General features: G+C 45.3%; 1 protein-coding gene across 1 annotated transcript in view; it reads right to left on the bottom strand.

Moving 5' to 3' along the window:
• The window catches only part of ADAMTS12 (ADAM metallopeptidase with thrombospondin type 1 motif 12), a 131,171-nt gene that overhangs the window by 55,060 nt on the left and 51,354 nt on the right, over positions 1–24,757 (bottom strand). The window contains exons 9-13 of the mRNA XM_015422520.1: positions 18,758–18,850; positions 17,085–17,230; positions 15,383–15,552; positions 13,760–13,893; positions 2,509–2,629 (exon numbers count right to left, since the gene is read on the bottom strand). Coding sequence (XP_015278006.1) covers positions 2,509–2,629; positions 13,760–13,893; positions 15,383–15,552; positions 17,085–17,230; positions 18,758–18,850 — 664 coding nt within the window. The remainder of the gene's footprint in view (positions 1–2,508; positions 2,630–13,759; positions 13,894–15,382; positions 15,553–17,084; positions 17,231–18,757; positions 18,851–24,757) is intronic.

Below are 24,757 nucleotides of genomic sequence, written 5' to 3'. Positions count from 1 at the left end.
AGACTCTTAGGCTGCAATCACATGCACCTTCAGATCCGACATAGCTTTGAACGCCTGACAGATCTAAAGGCAACATCTGGGAAACGCCCCGCATTGTCAGCAACCTGTGCTGCTCCGCCATGGAAGGGGAGTTAAAAGTGGATTCCTCGTTTATGCGCATGGGAAACAAACAGCCAAAAAAAATTACTCACCTGTGGTGGTGTCTGATCACACAGTGATGGACTGTGCCCACAGCACAAAGGGGATGTGTGATCTCACAACTGTGGGTCAAATTCCTCCAAAGGGAATAGCCTTGCGGTCCCCTCCGCTCCAACTGGCATGTGTGACCGCAACCTTAGAGGTTTGATATACTCAGAAGTAAACTGCATACATGAGTCTATGAGAGCTTTTGTACCATAGTGACTAAGAAGAAGAAGAGTAGGTTTTTATACCTTGCTTTTCTCTGCTTTAAGGAGTCTTAAAGTGGCTTACAATCTCCTTCCTCTCCCCACAACAGGCACCTTGTGAGGCAGGTGGGGCTAAGAGAATTCTGAGAGAACTGTGACTGGCCCAAGGTCACCCAGCAGGCTTCATGTGGAAGAGTGGGGAACCACACCTGGTTCTCCAGATTAGAGTCTGCCACTCTAAACCACTACACCACGCCGACTAAGAGGCTATGCAACGAATTAGGAAGTTCTCAGTTGTACCTCTGCCTTGAATTCGCTAGATAGACTTAGACAAACCACTCTTCTCTCAGCACCCCCCATTTGTAATGGAGGTTAGTAACATTCACCTACCTTAAAGGGCTTTTGCAGGGATTAAATCAAAATAACATGTAGGAAGTCTTTGGGGGCTATACAACTGCTTAGTGTTATTCTCAGTGATAACATTCGTTGAGTTTCCTACCACTGAATAACCATAGAGAGGCGCGCCTGAGGAATCACCACATGTGGTTTGAAACTGAAGCACAGAGGCGAGGAGGAAGGAGTGATACCCCTCCACTGGTCCTAAATGGCATCCCTAATGTCATGGTTCACCTGACCTAGTGACGTCTGAAAGTCCTCCTCCTTATTTATTTATTTAATTCAATTTATACCCCGCCCTCCCCGCAATGCGGGCTCAGGGAGGCTTACATAGGGGCAAACACCAATATAAAACATAATTAAAACCATTTAAAATCCAACAGTACAAAACATTCATAACGAGTTACTGACTAAAGTGCTCTAGATGTTCTACATGAAATTTCAGAGATGGCATATTTGAACTGTTCAGCATCGTCTGCTCCAGGGAAGCATTGATGTTCCCTCATCCAGGGCTAGGTGAAGATGGAATAATGATGATGGTAGTGGCGGCTCCTACTCATACGCCTGGTGGAAGAGCTCCGTCTTACAGGCCCTGCGGAACTGCACAAGGTCCCGCAGGGCCCGGATCTCCTCCGGGAGCTCGTTCCACCAGATAGGAGCCGCCACCGAGAAAGCCCTGGCCCTGGTAGCGGCCAGCCTGGCCTCTTTGCCAGGAGATGTTGGGTCCCGGACCGAAGTGCTCGCGGGGGAACATATGAGGGAAGGCGGTCCCTTAGGTAAGCTGGACCCAGACCATGTAGGGCTTTAAAGGTAAGAACCAGCACTTTGAAACGAATTCGGTACGCTATTGGCAGCCAGTGCAGCGCTTTCAGCACAGGCTGGATGTGGTCCCTTCTAGGAAGACCCATCAACAGCCTGGCCGCAGCATTCTGCACTAGCTGCAGCTTCCGGATTTGTGACAAAGGCAGCCCCATGTAGAGAGCGTTACAGTAGTCTAGCCTCGAGGTGACTGTCGCATGGATCACTGTGGCCAAGTCACTGCGGTCGAGGAAGGGGACCAACTGCCGCACCAGCCGCAGATGGTAGAAGGCTGACATGGCAGTGGCTGCCACCTGGGCCTCCATAGATAACGAGGAGTCCAGGAGCACTCCCAAACTCCTAACCTCCGGCGCTGGCACCAAAGGCACCCCATCGAAGGTCGGGAGAGGGAGCCCTAACCCCAAACCACCGCGACTCAGGCCCAGGACCTCCGTCTTCGCCGGGTTTAACTTCAGCCTGCTCAGTCGGAGCCAACCAGCCACGGCCTGTAATGCCCGGTGCAGATCTTCAGGGACAGAGCTCGACCGGCCGCCCAACATCAGATAGAGCTGGGTGTCATCCGCATATTGATGACACCCAAGCCCATACCTCCGGGCAATCTGGGCAAGGGGGCGCATATAGATGTTAAACAATAGCGGGGAGAGAACAGCCCCCTGAGGCACCCCACACACTAGAGGGTGCCTCCGGGACTGCTGCTCCCCTATCACCACCTTTTGTCCCCGACCACGGAGAAAAGAGGGAAGCCATTGAAGGGCGAGCCCCTGAATCCCCACGTCGGCGAGCCCCTGAATCCCCACGTCGTCCTTCGATTCCTTGCTACCATTTTCCTTGGTAGAAAATATTTCCCACACTGTTGTTTATTGGAATGACCTCAGCAAAGCAATAGGGGAAGAAAAGCGTCCTTTACCTAGTCCTTCGCTTTGATTGAATGTTATCATCACTGTCTGGCATGAAGTCCCGTCTCCCAGGCAAACGCCACATCGATCTTCGGTCGAGTTGGAATTTATCTCGTAATCACAGCCAACACTCTGAAGGAAGAGAATTTATTTTTTTCAGAACGACTGTCGCATCCGTAAAACAGTGGCCTGGGGCAAACCAATCGCTGACTCTCCTGTTTACTCGTAACCAATTGTTTTAGGAGGGGAAGTGGCATAAATCGAAGATTAGGTCCCCTGGCTTCACAGATCTACTTAAAATCAGATGCACTATCCAGGCATCCAGAAATAGATAGGTGAAAGACCAGACTAGGAAGGGGATGTTGTGCTGGCTCTTCTTATCATTTTAAGTATTAAAAACAATAGTTTAGAGTTGGTAGAAATATTTAGCTGTAGCAATTAACAGGAAAAGCATTACACTGCCACACTAAAAAAACCCACAACAACTCCCCACAGAATATGTACTTTTGATAAAGGTAAAGGTAAACTTTCCCTTGCTTGAAAGCCAGTCAAATCCGAGTCTAGGGTTGCGGTGCTCATCTCCGTTTCAAAGCCGAAGAGCCAGCACTGTCCGAAGACATTTCCGTGGTCATGTGGCTGGAATGACTAAACACCAAGGCACATGGAACGCTGTTACCTTCCCACCAAAGTGGTACCTATTTATCTACTTGCAATTTCTTGCTTTCGAACTGCTAGGTTGGCAGGAGCTGGAACTAGAGATGGGAGCTCACTCCGTCATGCGGCACACTTGATTCTCAAACTGCTAAACTACCGACAGCCTGCAGTTCAGCATCTTAACCACTTGAGCCACCGCAGCTCCATGTACTCTTGATACCCACCCAAAAAACTGACCGAATTTGCCACCCTGAATACATCATACAGCTCAAGAAGATTTGCAGATATTTTATTTATTTTTTATTTATTTAACCTTCAATTTCATATACCGCCCTAAACCCTTGTGTAACGTATTCTACTTCTGCTAACACAGAAAAATCACGGAGCAAATGTTTGGAGTTGTAGGAAGGAAATCTCAGCAGAGGCATATTTTCTTACCATGACATGACACTGCCAAAATGACACAATTATTAGCTACAGAAGAAGAGCCCTGATGGATCAGACCAGCATCCTGTTATACACACTTGCCAACCAGTTGCCTTGAACTGCCAGTGAACAGGACATAGAGGCCAAGGCCTTCCCCTGATATTGCCTCCTAGCACTGATCGTCAGAGGCTTCCTACCTCTGAATAGAGAGCTTCCCTTTATTCACCTCCGTGAGAACCCATTGGTAGACCTATCTCTCCTTATATATAATTGAGTAAGAACATTCTATATGAACATTCTAAAATGCCCGCCTTTAGTGTTAGGCCGGAATAACTGCCACTCAGAAGACGCTGGCTGGGTTGACTGGCTGCTTTGTGCAGTCCCGCCCAGCGTTTCAAGGTCTTTTGCATATGGAAGCTGATTGGACTTCACTGCATTCCACACCTCAGACTCACCCCCCTCCCCGCAAGGCAGTTGGAATGTCAGTTGCATACGGAACCTTCAAGGTCTTTTGCATATGGAAGCTGATTGGACTTCACTCCATTCCACACCTCATACTCCCACCCCCCCGCAAGGCAGTTGGAATGTCTGGTGGTGTGTAGGTCCCAGGAACATGTTTTAAGAGCAGCCTGGGGGATTATGGACCATTCACACACTTTCAACCTTAACATACCCCATAGGGGGAGAGGAGAATGATGACAGCTGCTTTCCCTAGGCAGAGGCTGGGGCAATGTGGTTTCCGGGGTGAGAGTGTGGGGGGGGGGAGTAAACTTGAAGACAGACAGGCAGATAAAGGTTAGGCTGATGGTTGCCTGGAAAGGACATAGGGTTGCCAACTCCAGGTTGTAAACTTCCAGGATAGTTTAGGAATGAAGCCTGCTGAGGGTGGGGTCTGAGGAGGAGGAGGAAGAGAAAGTGGAGGACCTCAGACAGATACAATGCCATACTCCCCACCCTCCAAACAAGCTGTTGCCAGTCTCCAGGTGACAGCTGGAGAGCTCTTAAAGCTCTGGTGCTAATTCAAAGTGCTGCAATTTGTCGACAGAGTAGTGTTTTGGCAAATCTTTAGGAATTGTTTGGTGCATTTACGATGAGGCACCCACCCAGAGCCTCTGGCATTTTCTCACTCTGCTGGCATCAAAACCAATTTAAGGCAAAATAAGAGGCTACTGAGAGGGGAGGAGATAAAGTTGCCAGCTTTAGGTATGGAAATTCCTGGAGATTTGAGGAGTGGAGGCCGGAGAGGGGGACCTCAGACAGGTTACAGTGCCATAGACTCCACCCTCCAACCCAGCTATTTGCTCCTGGGGAACTATTGTTGCCAATCTTGGCCCAGCACCCATCAAACCATTCTCTTCAACCCCCTGCTGTGCAGCTGACTTTCCCCTAGGGTTGCCAATCTCCAGGTGGGACCTGGAGATCTCCCACTGCTACAATTGATCTCCAGATGACAGAGATCAGTTTCCCCTGGAGAAAATGGCTGCTTTGGAGGGTAGACCCTATGACATTATACCTGCTGAGTCCTTCCGCCCCCGCCCCCCCCATGCTGCCCTCTACAGAATCCACCCCCCAAAACTCCCGGTATTTCCCTCCTTATAGCTGGCAACCCTACTTTCCCCTCAGTGCCTGATGGTAGGCAACTTAGTTTGGTCCAGTCACCTACTTTGGCCTTTGGGAGAAAACATATTGGGGCCAATCCTGATAGGGTTGCCAACTCCCGATGGGAAATTCCTGGAGATTTGAGGGATGGAGCCTGAAGAGGGTGAGGTTTGAGGAGGGGTGGGACCTCAGACAGGTACAATGCCATAGACTCCACCCTCCAAACCACTCAGTCCCTCATGGGGAACCATTGTTGCCAATCTCCAGGTGAGGGCTGGAGACCACTCAAAATTACAATTGCTCTGCAGAAGGGAGGGCGGAAGTCAGCTGAAGTCAAAGGGGCAGATAATGGTAGGTTGATGGTTAGCTGGGAAGGAGATGGGGTTGCCAACTCCAGGCTGGCAAATTCCTGGGGATTTGAGGGGTGGAGCCTGGAGAGGGTGGGGTTTGCGGAGGGGTGGGACATCAGACAGGTAGAATGCCATAGACTCCACCCTCCAAACCAGCCATTTCGTCCTGGGTAATAATTGTTGCCAATTTCCAGGTGAGGGCTACAGATCACTCAAAATTACAACTGCTCTTCAGGGAGCAGAGATCAGTTCCTCTGGAGAAAACAGTGGACTCTGCCATTATACCCTGCTGAGGTCACCACAGCAAAATGACACTGTTTGCCCAAAGCCAGAGCACTCCCCCAGAGCCTCTTTCTAGATCTCGTTGTATTTATTTCCACAACGGGCTTTACTGCTAGTCCTCCATAATTCTGTTGAATCCTCCTTAAAAGACATCCATGCTTGTGGTGATTCATTGCTACACCCACTGGCTGTGAACTCCAACATTTAAATAGCTGTTGAGTGAAAATGTTGTTCTTGTTGTTTCTCCTGAATCTATAGCCCACAAACTTCACTGGGTCAAAGGTCCCAATCTACTTCATTAGGGACAAGAATCATTTAGACTAGTGACAGTGCAATGCTAGCGACTGTTCTTGTCCTCCTCTTGTGGTTACTCACATATAAGTGCTCTCAAGTCACAACCGACTTATGGTGATCCCAGCAAGGGGCTTTCAAGGCAAGTGAGAAGCAGAGGTGGTTTGCCATTGACTTTCTCTCCAGAGTGTTCCTTGGTGGTCTCCCATCTACATACTGACCTAGTTTAGCATCCAAGATTGGGCTATACCGTGGAGCCTTCCCTCCTATCCTCTCAAAATGCTGAGTTCCTCTAGGCAAGTGTCATTCAAACTACATGCCAGGGAGCCCTGGGCTTTCTTGGAAGTTTAACTGGTGCCCCTAGATGAGGAGGTCACTAGACAAACTTCCTTGGAAGAAAGAAGAAGAGGAGGAGGAGGAGATTGGATTTATATCCCACCCTTCGCTTGGAGTCTCACAGTGGCTTACAAACTCCTTTCCCTCCCCCTCCCCTCCCCACAACCGACACCCTGTGAGGTAGGTGGGGCTGAGAGAACTCTTTCCAGAACTGTCCTTGAGAGAACAGCTCTGACAGAACTACGGCTTGCCCAAGGTCATCCAGCAGCTATGAGTGGAGGAGTAAGGAATCAAACCCAGTTCTCCCAGTCCACGCACTTAACCACTATACCAAACAGCTTGCAGCCTAGGCTTACCAAGTGCCGGCGGGGGATCTGTGTGTCTTGGCAGGATCCCTGCCGCGGGGACGGCGACACGCGTTGCACCCGCCGTCGCCAGGAAGTGACGCTACGTGTCGCTCTGGCAACGGGGCTGTTTGGGGTTTCTAATTGGGTGCAACGCGTGTTGCCGTCCCCGTGGCAGGGATCCTGCCAAGACACGCAGATCTCCCGCCGGCACTGGGTAAGCCTATTGCAGCCTCACTCCTATTTTTTTTTTTTTTTTTTTTAAAAAGAACCCTCGTGAAGCATTGCTTCAGGAGATCGTTTATACCTCAAACTGCCTAATAATCCAGGCTTATTAGACCTCACTGTTGCTGCATGTGAAGAAGCTCCATCATGCTCTGCAATGCGCAGGGGATCTGCAGCAGACACACGGGGTTCTTTGATAGATAAGCCTCTGTGGAATGAGTTCTCGGATGGTGCAATGTCCTCCACTCTGTGCTCCTTCTCTTTTTGCATCTCTGCCTGTATTCTTGAATGCTTTGCATTTCAAAGTTCAGCGTTCTAACAGCCAGACATCTCAGCGATCAGAAATTGCATTTATGGCAGGTTGAATGAATGTCAATGGGAACACATTTTCCATTCATTTTGATTCTGTCAGAAACACCCTCCTTTCCCTTGAGTTCAGCTGTGCCTCTGCTCATAAAGAATTGATCGCTCTTTTACTTTCTTAACCAGCAGGTGTCACGGCTCAGGTGGGGGGTCACCTGACGCTGCCACCACTCTGGTTCCAGGCTCCTCTGAGAAGGCCCAGAGCACCTTCCCAGGCCTTTAGACTTCCCTTTTGGCCGAATAATAGGTGTGAGGACCAGGCAGAGTGAACAATAAAAATAGTTTATTTTATAAGAGGTCAAACAAACAAGGTGCAGAAATATAACAGTAAGTGGGTGAGAAGAAATCAAATGCCCTAACGCGTCTAAATATATACTGTCCCTAGCTCAGTATTCCAAGTGGCACTAGACTACTCACCCTTCCCTCAGGATGAGGGTCTCTTCCCTACAGCAGCCTCAGTCACTTCTGGCTCTGTCTCCTGGGAAGAAGAACAGCTTTTCCTGCTGCACCAGATCTTTTATTCCAAGCCCTCCTCTTTTCCTATTGGTCCGTTTTTGCTCCCAAACCTCTCAGGGGCTTCTGGGAGTTGTAGGCCCAGCCTCACCTACTGCTAGCCAGGCTCCCTGAACCTAGTAGGCCTCTGGTGGCACAGCCCATATCATGACAGCAGGCTAGGGCTGCCAAATGTGCCCGGGGGACGGGGAATCTCCTGCTTTGAAGCCCCAATTTCCGACGCGGCAAAATCGGGGCCCGGGAGAACCCCACCCCCAGCGTGCACGTCACCCGGAAGTGAGGTAGGCACGCCGGGGATGCTGGGGGCGGGGCCACGGCCATACAAGGGAAAACTCCATGGTCTTCTCTTGTATGGCCGTGGCCCCGCCCCCAGCATCCCCGGCATGCCTACCTCACTTCCGGGTGACGTGTACGCGGCGCACGTGCACAACCCCGACGCCGGCCGGGAGCCCCCCGCTCCCAGCAAAGAAGAATTTGGCAACCCTACAGCAGGCCCTGCATCCAATATCGAAGGACACTTGGATAGAATTTAAAGGACACTTTGCATTCAGTTTTGTCTTCTTTTTAGTGAACTGACATTGGCCATTCCATAAAAGGGCAAAAACAAATCATTCAAGATCAGTGTGTGTGTGTGTGTGTGTATGACAGGCCCGTAGCCAGGATTTTGTGGCCTGTGGAGCAAATTCTTTCCTGGTGGGGCTGCCATTATTTGCCATAATGAAGGGGGGTGGTGCACGCCCCTCTCCCTCCCCTCCTGCAAGATTTAAAGGGCCCTTTGGCTGATCAGCGGGGAGCATGTGGCTCTCTTGCAGATGGGAGAGGCTGCGTACCACCTTGCTTCTTCTCAAAAGCATTTGAAGGATCCCGTAAAATAATTTAAAGGGCTGCGGTGGCTTATTAAGACACTGAACTGCAGATTGGAAGGTCGGTAGTTCAGCCGTTTGAGACTGGGGGCTTTAAGGGAGGGGGCTGGCCCTTTAAGGAAGGTGGCAGACCCCCTAATAGCCCCACCATAGCTATGGGCCAGGTGTGTGTGTGTGCAACCTGCACAATTGTTAAATTTTGCTTGAGGTTTCTTCCTAGGGTCTGAGCTAGAGCTGGAGCCCGTGATCTGGGGCAGAAGCCCCCCAAAGATTTGTTCCCCGGAAGCCTTTGGGTGCTCAATGGGTGCCTTTTCTGGGGTATCATGGACATATGGGGGTGAGGGGAATGAGTGGTTAAGGCAGGCTGGCTAAAGGGATGCTGGTGGCAGGACATTGGGGACGGGCATGAACCGGCTCACAAAGTTCCAGTCTGAAACCCAGCACTTGTTAATGATACACCTTAGTCCTTTCTGGTTCACTAGGAATACAGTCAGTAATTCTAGACAGAGGTTCCAAAGGGAACCATCTTCCACGTCAAGCTAAATCAAGTTCTTAGTCTTCTCTGCCACCGGTCTAAGGATAATGCCTTTGGCTATGACTATATTCAGACCTGTGGGAGAGGAATCACCTGTGAAATGAAGCTTTCCAAGGTGCCCGGCCTATCATCAACTCTGCTGTCTAATTGAACTGGATGAGGGCAAGTGTTTATACGCTCCTCACTTAATTACATTAAGTGAATCCTAATAAGTGATTCACCTGATAGATCGTGCTCCCTCCTTTAAAATGAAACGCTCACTTAGCTCTTTTGTCTCTGAGCCTCACGTTGTATGAGACAACTCTGGGAGGCAAACCTCCTTAATCAGTGGTGTCTGGTATCCACTGGGGTTGGTGGGGCAGAGGTCATGGAGGCCAATGGGAGGCAGGTCTGGGGTCAACGGTAGGTGGAGCCAACAACTTTAGTTTCATCCCCATCCTTCTCCCTTGCAATGATACTAAAACATGGCACCCACCAACATCTTTCCTTGCACCTGCCAAGAGTTTTTAGAAAGTGAGAGTGGACAGGCAGGGCTTTTGCTCACGGGGTTTCTAATTGGCCACTGAAGATCTGAATAGCTGTTCAGATTAAAAAAACACATTGTTCAAAAACATACTATTAGAGTTAGACATGTCCTCAATGGCTGATGTGTTGTTGTTGGCTCAACCTCCCACGGCAGCCACTTTGTGGTTGCACTTACCAGCCTCTGTCAGAATTCCAAAGCTTCCTGCAGGATCAGAAGAGTTGGAGAGGCCCTGATTTAAGCACTGCATTACACTTCCTTTCCAGGTACAAAATATCAGAACTGAAAGGAAGCTTGCTCATCGTCACATCTGAGTCTAATTGCCTTATATGTACTCCACGTGAATTGTTGATCACATGTATCAAAATCCACAGGGAGTTATGGTAACTCAGAGGTTAAGACGCTGAGCTGCAGACCAGAAGGTCGGTAGCTCAGCAGTTCGAGACCCGAGTGCCGTGTGACGGAGTGAGCTCCCGTCTCTGGCCCCAGCTCCTGCCAACCTAGCAGTTCGAAAGCAAGAAACTGCAAGTAGATAAATAGATACTGCTGCGGTGGGAAGGTAACAGTGTTCTGTGCACCTAGGCATTTAGTCATGCTGGTCACATGACCACAGAAAAAGTCTTTGGACAGCGCTGGCTCTTTGACTTGGAAACGGAGATGAGCACCGCTCCCTAGAGACAGATTCGACTGGCTTTCGAGCAAGGGAAACCTTACTTGGATGAGGTCCTTCCTTGTGAAGAAAATCTTGGGAATGTATTCTTGGCTGACTGAAAAAAGACATAACCCTTCCTGAATCAATCTTGTTGGTGCTTCAACATAGCTCACCTCTGTTCATGGAAATGCTAAATCGAATTTGAGAATTTATTCCAATCCGCCTTCCTTCTGATTGTTTCAGATCATATTTATTTGCCATTTAAAGGGTGCCCTTGATGGACATTTTGCTTTACAGTGTAACATAACCAAAAGGCAGCACTCTGCTCTAAAGAACTTACAATCCAATTTAGAAATAGTGCAAATGTGTGAGTATGGGGGAGACGAAAGGGAAGCGTGTACCACACAGGGCCTTCTATGTTGTGGCACCTTGACTCAGCAATTCCTTCCTCATATAGATTCACCAAGTATCAATCAAGCTTATTAAGTGTTAGGTGCCTGCTAAAAAAGCTGTGTCCCCCCCATTGGAGGCATTCTGATTTCTCCTCCCCTTCCCCCGTCCCTAACTGCCACTACTATGTGGCTCTGGTATTGTGGTTAGATTATAACACATCTGGTATGGCCGTTAGATCTTTTTCCTCTGCTCTGTTTTAAATGATGAAAGACTGTGTTTTGTTACCTGCTGCTGTTTAAATTATCTCCTGACCTTGGCCACTATCTGTTTTATTGATATGTGTAATAAATTTGTTATGGGGCCTGCAAGGTTACAGGCAGAGAGAGGTCTTTTCTACCTCAGTCCCTTGAAATGTTTGGAGATGGCAAGAACCGAACCTGAGTGTGTTCTACCTCTGGGCTATGCATGACATTTTCTCATTCTCTTCTTTCAATTTCCGATGAGCCACCATTCACCTTCCTCTCTGTTCATGTACCATCTTCCTTCTCACCCCCACATCTTGTTTTCAAAGCTCTAACCCAGAGGGAATCCTTTCTGCACTCATTTGTTTGTGCCAGCATGCCTGTGCTCCACCAATATTCTGCAGGCTTAATTTTTTGTCTTAAAAGCAGAGATTTCAGGTGGGAATCAATCCCACCTCCAACAAAAGCCTTCAATCTGACCTGTTTCATGATTGTTCCGAACTGTTCCCTACCCAGTTTTCTTCTGCTTCATTCCTTTTTCCAATGATCCTAGACAGTAGAGAATCACATACAGGAAGTGGTGACATCAAAATATTCTGTAGCCAGTCAGCTTTAGCTATGGGCTGATGTCTTTAAGGGAGAGTTAAGCCCATTAGACTGAGGACAGTACTTCCATGTGATTAGCAGTGGAAGTAACCAGTAGGCGTTGTCCATTTATGTTCCTAATAATTCTGTCTTTAATTACAGTTTCTACTAATTGGCCTGAAGACAGAGATTAAGGTAAATGGCCTGTAATTTCCTGATTCCCTTCTGGGTGAGTGGGCGACAATGTGGCAAATGAAGTTCCATGCAGGTAAGTGTAAAGTGATGCACGATGAAACAAAAAATATCTCAGCTTTAAATTTATGTTAATGAGTTCTGAAATGGCTGAGAAGGAAATCGACCAGCAAGCATCTAAAGTTGTGCAATAGTGGAAAACTGCCTAGGCTTTGTCCCTGTAACTGAAAAAGCGTGCACACACATGAAAGCTTATACCCAGAATTCAACTTTGGTCCCTGCCACACGGCAGAAAAAAACACGGGCAAAGTGCGGCTATTCAGAGCCGCACCAAAAGAAACACACGGCGGTGGGATCACATAGATCCCCTGAGCTGCCGCGCCGTTGCTCCCCGGCACGATCAGATGCCGGGGAGGAAGCCACCAAGCGGAGACCGAGACAGCCGACTGCGCATGTGTGCGCATGCGCAGTTCGGCCAGGAGCCTCGGATGCGCCGGCAGAAGGACGCGCCGGCGATCCCACGGCCGCATTTGATGCGGCCTTTCTGGTAAGTCCACCTCTGTAGGTGGTTTCTTTTAGCTACGGATTTTCGACCTGAAGGGCTGGATCGGGGATGGGTGCGCAACGCTTCCCAGATGTTGCGGTGGGATCGCGCCCGTTTGCTGCACCCCCCGATCCGTCCCTCTTCCGGCCCTAAACCTCCCGTGTGACCGGGGCCTTTGTTGGTCTTAAAAGTGCCACTGGACTCAACCTTGAAGAGCCTGGGACTTTTCAGCTTAGAAAGACAGAGGTTTATAAAATTATGCACAGGCAGGGTGGACACAGAGAACTTTTCCTCCGTGTCCTAAAATATCAGAACTCACTGGCACTCAGTGACGTCAGTGGGCAGTAGATAAAGGATGGACAAAAGGAAATATTTCTTCACTCAACAAGTAAAGTGAAAATGTGGAATTTGCTGCCTCAGGATGTAATGATGGCCTTAGGCACAGAAAGCTTTAAAAGGGGTTAGATAGATTCATACAGGCCTTAGCTTCTATGCCCTGCTGTTGGCTCTCCAGAGTAACTGGTTGGCCACTGTGTGAGATAGGATCACTGGTTTAATTTGGCAGAGCTCTTCTTAAATTCTTCAAGACTGTTATGTTTTTATCCATCCCTTTGTCCACCTTATATGGTTCTGTTCTTCTCCCTTTTATCTTCCTAAAACCCACCTTGGGAGATAAATTAGACTAGGACACACTGAATGACCCAAAGTCACCTGGTGGAATAGTGGAAGAAGAGGAGGAGATTGGATTTATACCCCCCTTCACTCAGAGTCTCAGAGCAGTTTACAATCTCTTTTCCCTTCCTCTCCCCACAACAGACACCCTGTGAGGTAGGTGGGGCTGAGAGAGCTCTTTAAAGGACAGCTCTTGAGATAACAGCTCTGAGAGAACTTGTGACTGACCCAAGGTCACACCAGCAGCTGCATGTGGAGGAGTGGGGAATCAAACCCGGGTTGTCCCAGATTAGAGTCCGTGCTCCTAACCACTACACCAAACTGCCAAACAAGGACCTAGGAGACCCAGGTTCAAATACCCACTCACCCACAGAACCTTGCTGGGTGATCTGGGGCTGGTCACTCACCTTCTCAGCCAGACCTGCCTCACAGGGTGGTGGTTGCGAGAATAAAATGGAGGAGGCAAGGATGATGTAAGCCTCTCTGGGTCTCCACTGGGGAGAAAAGTGGTATATAAATATAAATGTGCCTCAGCAGAGATTTAAACCCGGGTCTCCCCAGTCATAGTAAAACACTCTAACCACTATACCAGACCGGCTCGATAACCCTGAGAGTCTTTTTGAGCCCTGTAAATCTGTAGTCCCATGAAGCGTTACAAGAAGGAAACATACCCAATACCTGACACATGCCATTAACACAGACGTCTCTGCTGTTGTTTCCTTCAAAGCAAGGCGTACCATCGATAACAGCATCCAGCATTTTCTCTGAGAAGTGGTAATTTGCAGGACGGCAGTGTAGTTCACAAGGATTATCTAGGGCGAAACCCAACAGTCGATGTGCATTTTCAATGAAACCGTTTATAAAGACTGCTGTGTAAGATAGCACTGCAAACATACAATGCTATATCTATGAAACTAAACCAGTACCAAGGCTACAATTGGTGGGAAGCTTTTGGGGCCCAGTAATGCAATTCCGGTTTGGTGATCTGTGGTCCCGTTCACACGCGGCGATTTGGTCCGGGAGCGGGACAGTTCGGGGCCGGATCAAACCGGCGCGATCACACCACAACATCTGGGAAGCATCTTGCTTCCGTGGCCGAACTGTCCCATTCCCAGGAAACGCCGCCGCAAACTGAACCACCTACCTAGGTGGTTTAAAGGGAAGCGGCGCGGCAACCGGGGTGTTTGATCGCCGGCGCTTCCTTGCGCCGGCTCAACCCCGGCCCGGATCCAAACTGCGCATGCCCGGACATGCGCAGTTCGGCCGGCTCCCGTTCGGGCTGTGTTTTCTCCCCGGCGTTTGATCGCGCCGGGGAGAAAAGGCGCCACGGCCAGGGGATCCGTGGAATCCCGCCGCGGCGCTTCAACGTTGGCGCGGCTTTTAAAAGCCGCGCCTTAAGAGGCTTTTCCCCTGCCGTGTGGCAGGGGCCTGTGAGTAACAAATTACATGTGTACCTCAGCTACCGTCACCCTGCAACTGAACCCAATAGACTGGCTACAAGCCTGGCACCGATAATTCTACCTGAGCCATTTCTGTGGTCAGATAAAACTTGATGCCAACAAGAGCCTGTAGTACTGACCGACTTTCCCAACACCTTCATAAACTGTCTGATTCTGTTTAGTCTCAGTGGGGTTCTTATCAAATTAAAAAGAGGGGCAGGTTATGGTACATAAGGGGGTTACTCTTGGCAACTGAGTATAGTAAACAGGGTGGAAAAAAACAGGGAAGGGAAGACACACATTCCCCATTTGTTACCAACACAGAACAAAAGGGAGATAAAAATGCTGTTTGTTTTTCCTACAGTGATCACTTAAGAGAGTATGTTATAAGCTGTAATGATCACTTTGTGCAGTTAGGCTATGTATGTATGAGCTTTATGTCAGGCTTAATGCTAGTCAGTGCTTTATTTCTCACAGTGTTCTATGCAGGGGTCATTTCCTGCAGGAGCGCACAGGAGCGGAGCTCCGGCAGTAAAGAGCCAAGGGGGTGGGCACATGTGACAAGCCCCACCCCCTGCTCCCAGCAGCCCTCAGTCAGAGCAAGAGGCCTGGACTGGAGGACCCGGGCTAGCCTGATCTCATCAGACCTTGGGAGCAAAGTGGGCCAGCCCTGGAGAGCACGTTGGATGGGAGACCGCCAAGGAAGTCCAGGGTTGCCATGCAGAGGCAGGCAATGGCAAACCACCTCTGTTTATTTTGTTGCCGGTTTACATGGCTCTCCCCTTTCTCATTTTATCCTCACAACAACCCTGTGAAGGTTTACCCTTCACTTAAGCCTCTAGTAACAAGTGGATTTTCGTACCTGTGTTATAAATTGGAATCCACTGATAGAATTCATTTTTGTAGGCGACTGTATCAAACTCGCTGCATTGCATTTGACGGAAGTTTGGCACAGACTTGGGGCATGTTTTGATGTTACACATGTGGTAGCGTTTCCTCTCTCCTGTGCAATACTTCCCTCCAAACTGTGGTCTAAAAGTGAAATAAGCAGTTCTGAATTCAAGGCCATAAGCATATAAGAACTGAATTCCTAAATCAGACCCTCTAGTCTGGCTGGTGTAGCTTTTCCAGCAGCAATCAGTCAGATCTCTCTGGGCAGTCACAAAAAGGGCATGAAGCTGATTGCTCAATCAGTGACTACCCTGATGTTTGTCCTCAGGATCTGGCACTAAGAGGTAGGCTGTCTTTTTACATGGAGGCTCTATTTAGCTATCAGCAGTTATCATCAATAGTAACGATATCCATTGGGGATGGCCAACCTTTTTATTGGCTCTGCTTCGGGGTCTAACAGTAGTCTGACATCCAAAAATACAGCATTTTTTTCCTATGTCACATCCCAGTATATCTCATGGAGGAAAAACTCCAGCAACTGAATTTCTGCCTAATAGGTTACTCTGAGTGGTGCAGGATCATTGAAAAAATCTGGAAACTATACCTTTAAATAAGTTTGGGAGTATAGGACTAAAGCTATAACAACTGGGGGAGGGTTAGACTGAGAAAAATGGCAATGAGGTCATTCCCAGTGCCACTGTCTTGACTGGATTTGTAGCCCACTTGGTGTCTTCTCTTAAGTAAAAGTCTAAATGCAAGGATGCAACCATGGATTTCTTCTGTCCCATATGCTTTGGCTTCAAAGACACTGGGTAAAAGTGGGCAATCCTTACAAGAGTGGGATCCAATCCTCACAAGGAGTTACACCTCCTGACCAGCCAATGAACAGAACATTCAGCTTTCTGAAAGGACTCAACTTGCACAGTGGTGAGAATGGCAGGCATAGCTCGTTTGTATACTCAGCCCCCAAGCCAACTAGGGTTATGCATGCAAAAGTTTTTTTTCTGCACATATATGTCCCCTATCAGGATCAAAGCTTTACCTTCTTCCAGGGCTCTTTTTGTAGAAAAAGCCCAGCAGGAACTCATTAGCATATTAGGCCACACCCAACAGCAAAACTCATTAGCACATTAGGCCACACCCCCATGTTACCAGAAGTGTGGTCATCCAGCCACACCCACCTTTCCCTTCTTATTCTGTTTATCTTGTTTGTTGTCAAAACCCAGGGCTTTTTTTGTAGCAGGAACTCCTTTGTATGTTAGGCCACACACCCCTAATGTAGCCAATCGTAATGAGTTCCTGCTATTGGGTGTGGCCTGTTATGCTAATGAGTTCCTGCTGGGCATGGCCTAACTCCGTTCCTGTACGTTACTGCCCAAAAATAGCCCTGCCTTCTTCTAGAGTCAAAATGGCCAGTCTGGACTGGAGGAAAATCCCTTCCTCACCCCAAAATGGCAATCGGCATTATCCTGGGCATATGAGAAAGGGCCACGAGAGCCAAGCACTGGCTCATCCCTTCCTGCCCTCCCTCTTGTGAGCCACTCTGAACCACAGAAGGTTGACTGCAATTCGTCCAAGTTCAATTTTAGATTTCCCTCAGGTGTAAGGAAGATGGTACACGATAGCCTTTCAGCTGTCAAGAAGTTAAGAAAACAATCATGTCTGAGACTTACTCTGGATTGTTGCATTGCCTCTCTGCAGTCTGAATGCCGGCCCCGCATGTCCGTGTGCAGTGCGACCACGCTGACCACGATCCCCAGGCACCGTTCACTGGCTCAGGGCTCTTGCCTACGGTTATGCACTCGCCCGATAAGCACCACTGAACAATAAAGCAGCAAATGCAACGTGTCAGGAAATGCACACTCACACACATTGGCATCGATATATATGAAACCTCCCCTTCCCCAGTGACTTGCTGAAGACTGGTGTAATATAAGAGCAACTGCCTCTCCTAGTTTCTACCTGTATCATCCACTGGCATTTATTCAGATGTCCACAGTCATAGGATTTTTTTTCCACGCAGAACAGTTTGGGTAAGGGGGATTTGATGGAACCCTGAGGCACCCCACAGGTCAGCAGCCATGGGGAAGAGCAGGAATCCCCAATGCTATTTTTTGAGACTAACCACTAAGATAGGACTTGAACCACCGTAATATGGTGTCCCTTAGTCCCAGTGCCAAGAGGCAGCTCAGTAGGACACCATGGTTGATAGTACCAAAGGACACTGAGAGATCCAGCAGAACCAGCAGAGTCACATTACCACCCACCAGCACCAGCATTATCATTGAATGCTCCTGAAGCTACAAGTAAAAATTAGGTTAAAAGGCAATGAGATAAGCCAAGTTTATTTACATAGGTACACTCCTACTATCTGGGATAATTGTCCTCTTCCACCAAGCATGCAGCTTTGGGAAGGAGGCACGTGGAGCAGTGAGGGAGGACGGTGGCACTTGCGTGGCCCACCCAGATCAGCCCTGAAGATCGATTGGGTGACAGATGTTGCAACGAGATTGCTCTCACACCCATGTAATAACTGTTGAACAATTGCTAATTTTTGTTTTAACAATTGTATTACTGAAAGTTCTGCTGACTGTGTACTAAACGTCTTGTATTTATATAGGTGTATTTATAATACATGCATACGATACACAGATCTAGTTCAATTAGATTCTTGTCCAGGATATAACAAAGTCCGTGTGAATAACTAATAGCCCATAACTAAATTTAATAATATAATAATATAAATAACTTATAAATACAACATAGTGCAAAAATCAATACTCCATAAATTTCACATAATACATATATTACAAATGTCCCCTATAAAGTGTTTCAATCATAGAAAAAGGTCTTGCCAAATTATTTGTATTTTATGAAAAGCACAATCCCCAGACTAAAGTCTCAAGACTTGCTGTAAATAATACATGTGTATTGGGTTCCAAATGATGCGTGTGACTCCTTTAAGTAATCCAAGCCAAATTTCACAGATTGCAATATAATGTAATCATGCTTAACAATTAGATTCTTGCGTCTGATGGCCATCAGCCAACTTCATAACACTAGGCAAGTGGGAAGCAGGGACTGCCTACGTTCCTAAGATCCCAAATGGCCCCCATTAGTTCCAAAAGGTTTTGGATGTGCCCCCAGTTTGTAAATAACCCCCAGGGAAGCGATACGACCCCAGTTAAGAATAATTTTTCTTTCATTTCTATCTCTATGTATCAAAAAAACTGATTTGAACCTCAAAACTGTCTATCGTTGCTAGTAAAGTCCGTAAGTTTGGACAAATCAGACAGAAATACGTATTTTCAGAACAACTTTTCTGATAAGAGCATCGTGCAATCACCTTATTTTCTCCACACCTTGTTCCATCTGCTGCAGCATCCAATTTTGACCTGCAAGAGCCTTTCACAGCACACCAAAGTGTCTGGCAAATATTCTGTAATAAATCAATGCATAAAAAAGCAAAAATAAAATGCTGTATAGAAAAACAGGATGTTGATAAAGCGATAAATCTCAGCTCAGCTGTCCTGAGCCTACCTTGTCAGGGAGGGAAGGGTATGAATTTAATAAATAAATAAAAATAAATAGATAAACTGGATGTGTCCTTGATTTCAGACTACAAGTGGGTGAGACTGTACCAGCACTTTCCTTTATGACCAGTGGCCAAATCATGGCTGTCAGGAAACAGTAAAAAAATAGTAAAAAAAAATCTCCATCCTGTCCAGCTCCAAAATATTGTTCACCAGGACACCATTCAAATGTGAGACAACAATGACTCATGTAGCCACCTGCATCCCATTGGCTGGGGAGAAGAAGGTAAACACTCCTCCCCCTGTCCAGACTTTCAAAAATACATTTTTAAAATATTTATTTATTTATTAAATTAGATTTATTAGGCCGCCCTTCCCTACAAGCAGGGCTCAGGATGGCTTACAACTAGGCTTGCCAAGCCCTCGCTGGGGGCGGGTAAATTCCTACCCGGGAGGCCCGTTACCCACCGCCGGCAGATTGGGCTCCGGGGGGAACTCCACCCCCTGCCAGAGGGCGTCCCCAGCGTAATGATGTCACTCGGAGGTGACATCATCACGCTGGCCACGTTGTGGGGGGACACTCTGTGAATTGAAGGAAAACGCTACGGTTTTCCCTCGAGTCACGGTGCCCCACCCCCAACGTGGGCAATGCAATGTGCGCTGGAGCCAGGAATCCCCCCGCTTTGAAGGTAAGTCGACTTGGCAGCCCTACTTACAACAGTATTATACAGTCACATACAACTACATTAAAAATAGTCCAATAAATAACAATAGATAAAAACAGTATATATACAATACTTAAGATCGCGGAAAATCCTAACCCCCTGGCCTCCCTGGGAGATAGGGCTATGAGGAATGAGGAACCACATGAGAGTGCCAATGTCAAGCTCAGGCCAAATTAACTTTCATTTCTGTAAGTTTCGCTTCCCTTCCCTTCTCTTTTCATATTGCAAGGGGGGTGGAAGTCCTGAGGGGGGTGTATGTTATGGGAGTGCATGGGGGAAGTAGCCATAACCATTTCTTTTTTTTTTTTTTTGGTAAACAAATTTTATTTTCTCAGGAATACAACATATAAAACATTTCATTCTATCAATTGTCTGCCCCATTCCCAGTTCCTCCCCTCCCTCCAATGGCTTCCCACAATGCTTCCACCCCTGCTCCAAATTACTTCATATCATCAACAATATCAGTTTTTCATCATTACAATCTAAAGATAACATCGTTTGACTTAATATTGATCTAAACATATTAAGTTTTGTTTCACATCCCAGTTCTTTTCCAGATAAATTTTAAAATCATTCCATTCTCCAAAAAACTCATCGTCTTCTTTGTTATTCAGTTTTTTTGTAATCTTATCCATTTGTGCCATGAACAGAACTTTTTGTATCCATTCTTCAACCTCTGGTACCTTTTCTGTCTTCCAAAACTGAGCATAAATCATTCTCGCTGTCACTATCAGGTACCAGAGTAAAGTCTTTTTAGTCGTATTGACTTCTTCCATTTTAAGTCCCAAAAGCAGAATTTCCGGTGCTTTTTTAAAAGAACATTTCAATATTTTTTGCATTTCATTGTGGACTTTTGTCCAAAAGTCTACAGCTTTCTCACAAGTCCACCACATATGATAAAATGAGCCCTCATGCCTCTTACATTTCCAACATTTGTTTGACATATTTTGATTCATATTTGCAATCTTCTTAGGTGTCATGTACCACCTATACATCATCTTATAACAATTTTCTTTAACATTAGTACATGTCGAGATCTTAATAGAGTTTTTCCACAAATATTCCCAAGTTTCCATATCCACTTCCTTATTCATATTAATAGCCCATTTTAACATTTGTTCTTTAACAGTTTCATCTTCAGTATACCATTTTAACAACACCTTATACATTTTAGAAATATTTTTTCCTCCTCCACTCTCCCATACCTTTTCAATTTCATTTTTTTCCTCTCTAAAACCATAGTTTTTTTTGTCAGATCTAAAAAGATCATAAATCTGCATATATTTCAACCACTCATATTCATATTCAATTTCATTCTGCTTTTTCATTACCCACTCTGTTCCCTCTTTTTTAATTAAATCTCTATATGGCAACCAGTCTCTACCTCGCTGTCTTGAGTAAGATATCAACACTTCTACTGGTACAATCCACAATGGTCTTAAGTCACTCTGGTACTTCTTATATCTTGTCCATACCATATACAAAGCTTTTCTCACCAAGTGAAGTTTAAAAAAACTGTCCATTTTTATCTTGTCATACCATAAATATGCATGCCAGCCAAATCTACAATCATGCCCTTCCAACCCCAACAATCTGTCATTTTCAAGCTTCACCCATTGATCCATCCATGTTAGACAAACCGCTTCATAATATAGTCTAAGATTTGGCATTTGTAGACCTCCTCTTTCTTTGGCATCACAAAGTATTTTCATTTTGATCCTTGGTTTCTTGCCTGCCCAAACAAATTTTGACAACTCTTGTTGCCACTTGGCCAACAAATCCGTTTTATGCAGAATTGGTATTGTTTGGAACAGGAACATCAAACGTGGTAGGACATTCATTTTTATAACTGATATTCTTCCCATCAGTGATAAGTTCATTTTATCCCATTTCTTAAAATCTTGAGTCAGCTTAGTCCATAATTTCTCATAATTATTCTTATATAGGTCTATATTTTTTGCCGTTAATTCAATTCCAAGGTATTTTGTTTTTTTAACTACTTCACATTGTACCAGTTCTTGTAGTTCCACTTGTTTTTGTTTGATCATGTTTTTACATATAAGTTTTGTTTTATTCTTATTTACGTAAAAGCCGGCCAATTCTCCAAACTCCTTTATTTTTTGAAAAAGCAATGTCAATTTTTCTGTTGGGTTTTCCACCATAAACATTACATCGTCTGCAAATGCTCGATATTTGTATTGGTGTCCTTTATGTGTCAAGCCCTTTATTTCTTGATCGTACTGTATTTTTTGTAAAAGTATTTCCAATACCCAGATAAATAATAACGGTGATAACGGACAACCTTGCCTTGTTCCTTTCTGTACTTTGAAGTTATCTGTCAGTTCTTTATTCACATTTATTTTAGCTCTTTGTTCAGAATAGATAGCTTCAATACAATTTCTAAAATGTTGTCCCGCTTCAATCTTTTCCATCATCTGGTGCATAAAATTCCAATTAAGATTGTCAAAAGCTTTTTCTGCATCAACAAACAGAAAAGCTACTTCTTTTTCTGGGTGCTTTTCATAATATTCAATTGCGTCCATTACTATTCTTACATTGTCTCTAATCTGCCTTTTGGGTAAAAAGCCCGCTTGATCTTCAGAAATTACCGTTTGTAAATAGTTTTTCACCCTTTCTGCAATAATTTTTGCAAAGATTTTATAATCGTTGTTCAAAAGAGATATTGGCCTGTAGTTCTTTACATTTGTTGAATCTTGTCCTTCCTTTGGAATCAAAGAAATAATTGCTTCTTTCCATGAGTCCGGCACCTTTTTGTTTTCTCTTATTTCGTTGGTTAAAGCTTCCAGGACCGGGGAAATTTCTTCTTTCATCTTTTTGTAGAATTTCGCTGTAAATCCGTCCGGCCCAGGCGCCTTCCCCAACTTTGTCTCTTCTATTGCCTTCATCACTTCTTCTTTTTGAATTGGACCATTTAATAAATCTTTGTATTCCTTACTTATTTTTGGTAGTGGAATCTCCTTTAAATATGTTTTAATCTTCTCAAGATCAACTCTAGTTGTTTGGAATAGTTTAGCATAATACTTGAAGAAACATCTCTTTATTCCATTAGGATCAACGAACTCTTTTCCATCTTCTATTATTTTGGTTATCATTCTTCTCTCTCTTCTAGCCTTAAGTTGCCAAGCTAAGTATTTTCCCGGTTTGTTCGCCCCTTCAAAAGATTTCTGTTGTAACTTCTTTAAATTCCAATACATTTCCTGATTCCAAGTCTCATTCAGTTGTTCCTTCAGCAACTTTAATTCTTTAATAATTTGCTTTTTTCCAGGCTTCTTTTTTAATTCCTTTTCTTTCTGAGCAATTTTTTCTAACACTTCTGTTTGTTTTTGAAGTTTTTCCTTTTTTTGCTTCACGTTTTGCGAGATGAGAATTCCTCTCATCACCGCTTTATAAGCATCCCATACAATCTGTATCGGTGTTTCTTTATTTAAATTTTGTTGAAAGAATTGTTTCGTTTCTTCCTTTAACATCTCAATTACCGTTTTCTTATCCAACAAGTCTTCATTAATCCTCCACAGAAAGGGTTTTTTCCTTTCTGTGGAACTCCATACCACCGGATTGTGATCTGAATTACATCTTGGCAAAATTTCAGTCTTATGTGTTTTCATTGATAATTCTTCAGACATCCAAATCATATCAATTCTGGAAAAAGAGCAATGTCTATTGGAATAAAAAGTAAAGTCTTTCTGCATCGGGTTCCATTTCCTCCAAACATCTTCTAATTTTTCTTGCTTAACTAATTCAAAAAAATTCTTTGGCAATTTTCCGCTGAATTCGTTGTCCTTTTGTGGTTTTCTGTCTAGACGATCTATTGTCCCATTAAAGTCTCCGGCCATAATAACTTGCTCATAAGTCAATTGTTGTAATTGGTCAGTTATATCCTTAAAAAATTTTTCCTTTGCTCCATTGGGTGCGTACACGTTGATCAACAATGTTTTTTTCTGCTGAATCATTAATTCCACACCCACGTATCTGCCATCTATGTCCTTAAAAATTTCTGTAGGTTGTAACTCCTTCTTCACATATGTCACAACTCCTTTTTTCTTGTTTGAGGCCGCAGAACAAAATTCAATTCCAAATAAAGCATTCTTTAAATATTTTATATCCTGTTTTCTAATATGTGTTTCTTGCAAGCATATCACGTTGCATTTCTGTTTCTGTATCCAATGATTGATTCTTTTCCTCTTGTTTGGTGAATTTAATCCATTAACATTCCATGACAACAATTTGTACTCCATTATGCGTTTTATTTTAAAGTTCTCCAAAGACGTCCGCATTGTCCGCCTTAAATTTATAAAAGTCCATCATCGATCTGATCTGAATCCTCCCACCTTGATACGTAAAGGATAAACCTTGTGGAATCTCCCATCTATATCTGATGCTCAAAGCTCTGAGTTTGTCCGCCAAGGATTTATACCTTTTCCTGTCTTGCAGTATTGTTCTTGGGAGTTCTCTCATCACCATAATTTTGTTTCCCTCTATTACAAAAGGGACGTTGAATTGCTTCTTGAATATCTCCTCTGTTATTGATCTTGTTACAAATTGTACAATTACATCCCTTGGTAAATTCTTCTTTTCTGCAATTCTGGAGTTCACTCTATAAATCAAATCAAAGTCTGAGTCCATTGACCCTTCCTCCTCGCCCAGAAAAGCCGTTATCACTTCCATCATTTTTTCTTTTAAGTTCTCATTCTCTGTTTCCTTAATGCCTCTGAATCTCAGATGAGTCTGCATCCTTCTGAACTCCATCATTGTCTCTGATCTTGTAATTTGTTGAGTCAAAGAATCTTGTTTCTCTTCTATTTTTTGTATCTTCTCCTCTGTCTCTGTAGTCTTGGTTGCATTTGCTTGAACATCCTTCTTAACTCCTTCCATTTCTTGCTTGATTGAAGTTATTTCTGTAGTAACCAATTCCTTCAATGCTGTTATGTTCTTCTCTTGGACTTCTTCTAGATGTTTCAGATGAATCTGAGTTTGCTTCTCCAGTTGGTCCCCCAATGTTTTTTCTATCTGCTCCCCCATGGCTTGTATTGCCTCTGTCATTCTCTTCTCCATTGCTTCCATGGAGGC

This window comes from Gekko japonicus, unplaced genomic scaffold (assembly GCF_001447785.1).
Source record: "Gekko japonicus isolate JY-2015 unplaced genomic scaffold, Gekko_japonicus_V1.1 scaffold1302, whole genome shotgun sequence".
NCBI lineage: Eukaryota > Metazoa > Chordata > Lepidosauria > Squamata > Gekkonidae > Gekko > Gekko japonicus.
The sequence above is the reverse complement of the archived record's forward strand: the minus strand, read 5'-3'. Positions and strand labels throughout refer to the sequence as shown.